The sequence below is a fragment of the Equus quagga genome, chromosome 11 (genome assembly GCF_021613505.1).
Source record: "Equus quagga isolate Etosha38 chromosome 11, UCLA_HA_Equagga_1.0, whole genome shotgun sequence".
NCBI lineage: Eukaryota > Metazoa > Chordata > Mammalia > Perissodactyla > Equidae > Equus > Equus quagga.
In genome coordinates, this window is record NC_060277.1 from 113667096 (window position 1) to 113675240 (window position 8145).

The following is an 8145-nucleotide window of genomic DNA, read 5'->3' on the forward strand; positions in this document are numbered from 1 at the left end:
GGAAACATTCGCAGGTGGAGCCCGTTCAGACTATTTTCAGTTTGTTGTTGTTTTGTGTCTATAAACAATGTTACAATGATGCCCTTACTTGCTGGTTTTTGTTTGTTTGTTTTCCGTAGGCTAGATTCCCAGCAGTAAGATGGCTGGGTCAAAGAGTTTGTAGCTTCTTCCCTGCACTAGGGTGGGACAGATGCCTCTTCCATGAAGCATGGGAGGACGGCTGTGTCCCCACAGCCTTGGCAGTGCTGGTGTAGTCAGTCTGCCAGCCTTGTCTTAAATTGAGGTATTTTATTGACTAAAAGTTCACCCTCTGTGGCATACAGCCCTGTGAGTTTTGACAAAAGACATAACAGCCATGAAACCACCACCACTTCACGACAGAAAACATTTCCGCCATCCTCAGATTCCCCCGTGCCCTGCAGTCCGCCCTCCCACACCCCAGTCCCTGACATACCAGTCCGTTTCCGTCCCGTAGTTTTGACTTTTCCAGAATGTCACATAAATGGACCATACAGCGTGAAGCATTCCAAGTCTGGCTTTTCTCACTCAGACGCATCAGTGTGTTGAGATCCATCGTGGTGGTGAAGTCTAATACTCAGTCTGTTCTTTAACGGGTCGCTGTGGCAGTCCATCTAAGAAATCTTTGTCTAGCCCGAGGTCACAAAGATTTTCTCTTTGTTTTCTTCTAGAAGCTTCATTCTTTTTGGTTTTCCATTAAGGTCCATGATGTATTTTGGGTTAATTTTTGTGTGTGTTGCGAGTTGCGGATGGAGGTTAATTCTTTCACAGGTTGTTTCAGTTCCCTTATTGAAAAGACTGTCCTTTCCCCACTGCATTTCTTTCTCTCCCTTGTTGAAGTCAGTGGGCCACCTTGCGTGGGTCTGCGTCCAGGCTCTCTGCTGTGCTCCACTTGGCACCTGTCCCTTCCCCGGTTCCACGCTGTCCTGCTTCCTACAGCTCCACACTTATGTGATTCCTCCAACACCGTCCTTCTGTTTCACAATTGTTTTGTCTACACTATATTTTTTGCCTTTCCATAAAAATTTGAGAATCAGCTTGTCGATTTCTACAAAAATTCCTGCTGGGATCATGATTAGGGTCGCACTGACTCTATCCATCAGTTTAGAGAGAACTGACATCTTCGCCTCGTTGAGTTTCCCAATCCGGGAGCCCCATACATCTCTCCATTTACTAGCCCTTGTCTGAGCTCCCTCATCAGTGTGTTTAGTTTTCAGCATCCAGGGCTTGCACATGTTTTGTTCAATTTATACCTAAGTATTTCATGTTTTCTGGTGCTGTTATAAATTGTACTTTTTAATTTTTCAATTTCCAATTGCTCATGTTTAGTATACAGAAATATAAATGACTTTTAGATATTGGCTTTGTTTCTGTGATTTTGCTAAACTCATTTGTTTACCAGTCTTTATCATATCTGACAATCCATGTGTGACAAGAGGTTTCTCAGTGTTCTGTGGATTTGCGTTGCTGGCTTACCGGGGGGACTGAACACAAGAATGCGCCTCTGGGTGTATGTGTGTGCCTGTGTGTGCCCTTGTGGGTGTGTGCCTGTCTGTGTGTGCTCGCATTTGCATTTCTTCATCTAGAGGTTGCCTGTGCATATCTTTGGCTGATTTTCCTACTGGGCTGTTTTCTTATTTCTTAACAATTTTTAGGAGCTCTTTGTACATTGGGGTTGCTAACCCCTGTCTTTTTAAAAAAAAAAAAAGATTTTATTTTTCCTTTTTCTCCCAAAGCCCCCTGGTACATAGTTGTGTATTTTTTTAGTTGTGGGTCCCTCTAGCTGTGGCATGTGGGACGCCGCCCCAGCATGGCCAGGCGAGTGGTGCCATGTCTGTGCCCAGGATTCAAACTGGCGAAACCCTGGGCTGCTGAAGCGAAGCGCGCAAACTTAACCACTCGGCCATGGGGCCGGCCCCTAACCCCCGTCTTTAATACCGATTACAGACACTAAAATCTCTAGTCCGCCATTTGCCTTTCCACCCTGTCCAGGGTGTTTTTATCACTCAGAATGTTTTTAATGTTTAGTTGTCTAACATATCAGTCTCTTTCTTTATGGTTTCTGGGTTTCCTGTATTACTCAAGAAGGTCCCCCCAGCTTGAAGTTGCACAAATATAGTCCTAAATCCTTTTCCAGGGTTTGCACATATTTAGATCTTGAATCCACCTGGAATTTATTTGGGGTTACGGTGTGAAGTAGGGGTCCCTCTCTATTTTCTCTCAGCTGGGAGTGAGTTATGCTGACAGCAGGTAGCCAATAATCTGTGCTTTCTCACTAAATTGAATGCCACATTGGTGAGAGCAGCTCCCCACATCGGTGCTGTCCCCATGCCTTGCCGTCCCCATCCCATGCTCATCCTGCTGTCTCTGCTCTGCTGAGACTGTGACAAGGCTGTGCCAGCGTGGAGCATTTGGTGACTGTCACTCTGCATGTCCGGTGCACCTTAAACCTGGGTGGGCTAGGTCTCCCACCACCATTCTTACCATAACGTGGGGATTCTTGCCTGTTTATCCTTTTTTGTTTTAAATCAACTTCATTGCAGCATAACTTATACACAATAACATGCATTTATTTTAAATGTCCAATTTGATGAGTTTCGACAGAAGTACACATGTATGCCGCCACGACGATCAAGACCTAGAACACTCTACCACTCCAGAAAGCTCTCTTGTGCCCCTTATGGGCCATCTCCCACTACAACCCAATCCCCAGCCCCAGGTCCCACAGACCCTTCTTGTCACCACCTCACAAAACCACGGCACATTTTATCCCAACTAAGAAATTAACCTTGGTGCAATACAGTTAAGCAAACCCCAGACTCTAACCGCATTTCCCCGTGTCTTTGGCTAACGTCCTTTTTCTGCTCCAGGATCCGATCCCAGATGCATGCAGTCCTCCTGTCTCCTCACCTCCCTGATCTCTGACGGTTTCTCTGTTGGCCTGCGTGGCTGTGTATTCTTTATGTGGACTTTAAGATCATTCTGACCAGCTGATGATGCCCCCAGGCTCCTTTTCCCTCCAGCGGCATCACCCTGGTGGTCTCCCTGCTGGCTCAGTCAGGTGTAGCAGGAGACAGCGCTGGCCGCTATCCTGCATAGCCGTGTCTCGGCCTCCCGCCCCAGCCCCTTTGTCCTGTGTCCCCAGGTCAAGCATGCGCAGCTGCTGAAGCAGCAGGAGAAGATGATCCGAGACATGGAGCTGGCCGTCGCCCGCAGAGAGACCATCGTGACCCAGGCCGAGGGGCAGGGCAAGACAGACAGGAAGTTGCTCACCCGGACAGACTTCCACCACAAGCAGATAGAGCTGCGGCGAAAGATCAGGGACGTTCACAAGGTAGGGGAGGCAAGGAAGGGAACGTGCCGTGGACCGCTTGTCCACAGGCTGCACCCACCTCTGTCCCCCTTGCACATGGTCAGCAGGTGTGGGCAGCCTGGCTGGCAGGCGTCCCAGGCATCACTGTCCAGGGCTGTCCTCCTGAGGTACCTGCCTCCACATGGGCTGTGACTTCACTCTCTCCCTCCAGCCGCCTCTCAGTGGTCCCTCCCCACCCCATTGCACTGTCACCTCTTCTTCTGCCCCTCACTCCCAGAGTTGCAATCAGAGCTGCTGTGTCGGGCTATTTTACGAGGCAGAGAAGTGACAGTGGCGGGAATGGGGGATGGAAGGAGCCTGGCTTTGGAACCAGACAAGCTAGCTTTCTCCTGTGCTGGGGACAGAAGCCGCTGCATCCTCTGGCCCGAGCCCCACAGCCCGTGTGCTGCTTCCGGGTAAAGATGCAGTGGCTGCAGGAGGTGCCCGCCGCACACCCCTAAACTTCTGCCACAACAGGCCCTTCATGGGTCCAAGAGGAGATCCACTTGGGTGGCTGCAGCCGCCCTCTGCTGCATGGGAATGGCACCCGGGAAGCAGGGAGCATCCGGGAAGGTCACATCGCTGCCCCTGGGCAGGGGCTGGGCACCGGCTGATGGGAATGCGGACAGCACCCACTCGAGCCCACATGCCCATCCCCCAGGCCACACTGACCCAGCAGGTGGCGTATGCCCCACCCTGGGCAGGCTGGTGCTGATCCTGTGCCCACTCCTTCAGCCGTCGCTGGGCCCCCTGGGCCCCGCTGGCCAGTGGTGCGGCCTTGTGCACGTGTGGAAGCTTTCTAAGCCAGCCTGTCCTCGTCTGCCGGGTGCAAATATGAGCACTGACCCCTTCCAGATGGGCCAAGGGTTACATGAGCGCTCGGCCTCGGCTCGCTGACCTGTGACATGGGTCCTCACCATGCGGAGGCACCCAGATGATTAAGTGGGGAGCGCTGGAATAGCCCCTGCAGGCTGTGAGCCTGTGCGAGGAGAGATTAGCCGAAACGACGCCCTCGACCCCGCTGCTTGGCTGGCAGTTCCCAGAGGCGGCAGCGTGGCCTTCTCTCAGTCCCCATTGGCCAGTCTTCTCTGCCACAGTGGCCGCTCCTGACAGCCATTCTTCTCTACCCCCAGGCCCCCAGTGCCTCCTTTGCCTCTGCCCAGCTCGGCAGACAGGCTTCTCTCCGCTGCTCCCCCACTGAGCACCGCCCGTGCCCGCCCGACACCCCTGCGCCCCACGTCCTGCTCCCAGCGACGGGATGTGGCACCCAAGTCCTCCTGCCACACACACCCACGTGCCATGCCCACGCGACCTCCACTGCTTGTGCACAAGCTGCCCCTTTCCCATCCCTGCCAGCTCCATCACAAATTCTGCAGCCAGACCCTGAGAGCCACTCCTGTCTCTTCTTCAGTCATCCGCCGGACCCCACCAGCTGCCAAATGCCACCAGCTTCCTCTTTCTCCTAATTGTGCTGCTCCCCTGAGAACCAGCCTGCCCCCAACCTCACGGTGATGGAGCCTGGCCTCCGCTTCCCACCCCACTGCAGACGCCTCCTGAAGTGCCGGGCCCACTGTGACTCTGAAGGGGACCCCCTCCCCGTGCTGCTGGCCGCCTCCACTCCCACCATCCTCTTTCTCACACTCCCCAGCCCACGTCTCTGACCCCTGCTCCCCTCGTGACCTCAGCCCCTGCCCCGGGCGTCTCCCTCCACCCTTGGCACACAGCTGCCCAGCTGCTCCTGGTCCTCATGCCCTTGCAGACTGACCCACTGCAGGAGGGGGGGGCCCCCAGAACTCTCAGGCCCCCCAGGTCTTTTTCCAAGCCACGTCCACCCTCAGGCAGCTGTCTGCAGTGTGGGCTCAACTGGGCCCAGCATCTCCCTGGGACTCACGGCCCCTCCAGGTCACACACCCGCGGGGCAGGGACTGCCTTTGTCCTCTCTGGGAATCCTCTCGGATGGCGCGTAGAAGGCTCTCGGCGGGTCCTTCCGGCCTGACTCTTCTCTGTGTGCTAAATAACCAGGAGGCAGCATCCCAGGATGACACTGTCTGTCTCCTAGGCCACTGAGGAGTGCACCAAAGTCATCCTGGAACTGGAAGAGACTCAGAAACGCATGAGCAACTCCCTCCTGGGGAAGCAGGAACAGCTGTCAATGATGCAGTCCAACGTGGACGATCTGGAAGCCGACCTGGACCACCTCCGGGCCCTTAAGCGACAGGTAGGCAAGTCCCCTGGGCCACAAGAACCCGGGCAGTGGAGTCTGCCCCTCGCAGCAGCAGGTCTGCGCGTCCTCGGGCGAGGCCTCCTCCTGACCCAGTTAGGCCCAGGCTGATCGCAGGCAGCACCACCAACTGCTTTGCGATCATTCGTTCATCCAATATTGACCCCGTGTCCTTTATGGGCTGGGCAGGGCTCTGGGTGCCATGAACAGAAAAGACGACCACCCTGTTCTCCCCGAGGTTACATCCTGGGGGTGGGAGGACAGATGATAAACAAATAAGAAAAAAGATACCATGTGTCAGATGGTGATAAATACTCTGGAGAAAAATAAAGCAGAGAAGGGGCATCGAGAGAATGGGGATCGCACTTTTAAGTTGGGTGGTCCGAGAAGGCGGCACAGAGTAAACGACCTTTGAACCAAGCCTTGCAGGAGGTGCCAGATCGAGCCACCTCAGGTAGAGAGGACAGCTGGGTAAAGCAGGAGCTTGAGACCGCCCAAGGGCCAGCCAGAGGCCAGCAGGCTGGCCTCGAGGGCAGAGAGGGCTCCGCCGGGCCACGCACAGCCTTAGAAGGGCATGAGCATGACTGCGGGCTTGTCTCAGGGAGGTGGGGAGACAGTGGAGGGGCTGGGGCTGACCAGGGATGTGGGTCCAGCAGGATCCCCCTGGCTCTGAGGTTGAGTGTGGGACGGAAGGGTCAAGGGTGGACCTGGGAGACCTGTTTGAGGCCATCACTGTACTTAGGAGGATGCATGTACGGTGATGCATGGACCAGGGCAGTAGCTGTGAGGCTGGTGAGAAGCCATCAGAGTCTGCATATAACTTCAAAGTCGCCCCTTTGAAGGCTAGACTGGATGTGGTGTGAGCAGAAGAGGCAGGTCAAGCAGGACTGCAGGGCCTGGGCCTGATCAGTGAGATGGGGAGAGAGGGAAGGGAGGCGTCCAGCAGTGGGCCTGACAGGCAGCAGGTGTCTGGTGTCTCTTAGACGATGGACAAAGGAAAAGGGCCCACCCCAGTGCATGTCAGCCTCTTCCCCTGGACGTGGAGACAGTACCTTCAGCGGTTCCCTTTCCTGCACAGTGTTCATCTGGCATTGCTTTGAGGCTGAGTTTGTGTGGGGACCAGTGGGTGTCCTCTTTTCAATTTGCACAGTCTGACCCGGGGTTTCTTGTCCCACCCAAGAACCTTTCGGAGCTCGTGGCCCTGCAGATGCGCCTTAAGCACCTGCAGGCCGTGAAGGACGGCAAGTACGTGTTCCTGTTCCGCTCCAGTCAGTCGCTGCTGGCGGAGCGCGGGCGCCTGGACAACCGGCTGGCCGTCATCAGCACCATCCTCGACCGCGTGAAGGACGAGTACCCCCAGTTCCAGGAGGCCCTGCTCAAGGTCAGCCAGACGATCGCCAACAAGCTCGAGAAACCGGGGGCCTCCTAGAGAGCAGCCTGGACCCCGCCTACCAAAGCTGGCCCCCGAGGAAGAGATTAGAATTTTGTGTATTATCAGGGACTTAGAATCTTTCTGTGTGCCTGAAAGCCATGTCTACCCTCACAATGACACTGTTTAAGAGAAATAGGCCAGCACTGCAGGAATTCTTTTTTAGCCACCCAGCAGCTTAAACCACGTCAAATCCCAGGGTTTCCAGTTGCGCTTCAGGGAGTCTTCCGTTTGCAAAGTCAGTCCCTGTAAGCAGAACCCGTGTTCCTGCCCGGGACTCACCCGGCCAAGTAAAGCTGGGGTTTGTGGCGGCTCCCTTTTCTGCATATGAGAGTGGTCAGAAGGGCACTGCGTGTCCTCGGAGCTGTGCTGGTGCCGGTTCAGAATCCCGCTGGGTGAGGAAAGGAGAGCGGACCCCACAAAAGCAGGGGCACGATGGCGCCCATCCCTCAGTGCCTCTACGAGGGTGCACCTGCAAATCCACAGCCCGTGTTCCCGTCCACGGTTTCCCCATCCCCCCTCCCTGGAACTCAGGTCCCTTCTCCCGCCCCGACTCCCACATTCACCGCTCGTCCCAGGGCTGCCCCCTTGTCCGGCCTGTGGCCCACCTGGAGCGCTCCTTCTCCCGTCCTGACTCCTGAGCACCTGCTACCTTGTGGCTTCTCTGCAGTGTGAAGGAAAAATGTTCTACAAAATAATTTCACTTTCAAACTTTTCACTAGAAAAATAAAAAATTTTTTTCTGAACATTGGAGAAAGGCATGTTTATTCTAAAACGTTTCAGAAATACAAAAACCATAAGGACGCCGAGGAGGCCCACTGCCCTGCTTTAACAGGCTCCTTCCAGTGTTTTCTGTGCACGCTCCTCTTGGCAAAGATCGCAGTGTGTGTCCAGCTTTTGTACTTCATTTTGAAAAGCTTGTCATTTTAACATAAGCATTTTCTTGTTGCATGAAAACTTCCTTGTAAATGTCATTTAACATTTCTACAAGAGCCGATTTTATGGGTTATGACAATGTTCTCTTTCAAGGAACAAGTTTGTTACTTAACTAAAGTTGCTTCCAAATTTTCGCTACTGTTGCACTGTCGGTGCCGAACACCTGTGCTCCCCTTTCAGGCCAGGTTT

At 54.2% G+C, this 8145-nt stretch overlaps 1 protein-coding gene across 3 annotated transcripts in view; it reads left to right on the top strand.

Annotated features, from left to right (window-relative positions):
- CCDC40 (coiled-coil domain containing 40) overlaps nucleotides 1-7766 on the top strand; it is a 47063-nt gene extending 39297 nt beyond the window's left edge. For 2 of the 3 annotated variants that reach the window (XM_046677541.1, XM_046677544.1), the window contains 3 exons: nucleotides 3164-3352; nucleotides 5430-5588; nucleotides 6772-7766. In XM_046677541.1, coding sequence (XP_046533497.1) covers nucleotides 3164-3352; nucleotides 5430-5588; nucleotides 6772-7020 — 597 coding nt within the window. In that variant the 3' untranslated portion in view covers nucleotides 7021-7766. Of the gene's footprint in view, nucleotides 1-3163; nucleotides 3353-4781; nucleotides 5335-5429; nucleotides 5589-6771 lie in introns of those variants that run through there. The other variant, XM_046677543.1, reaches the window with a different exon arrangement.
- Nucleotides 7767-8145: the final 379 nt, after the last annotated feature.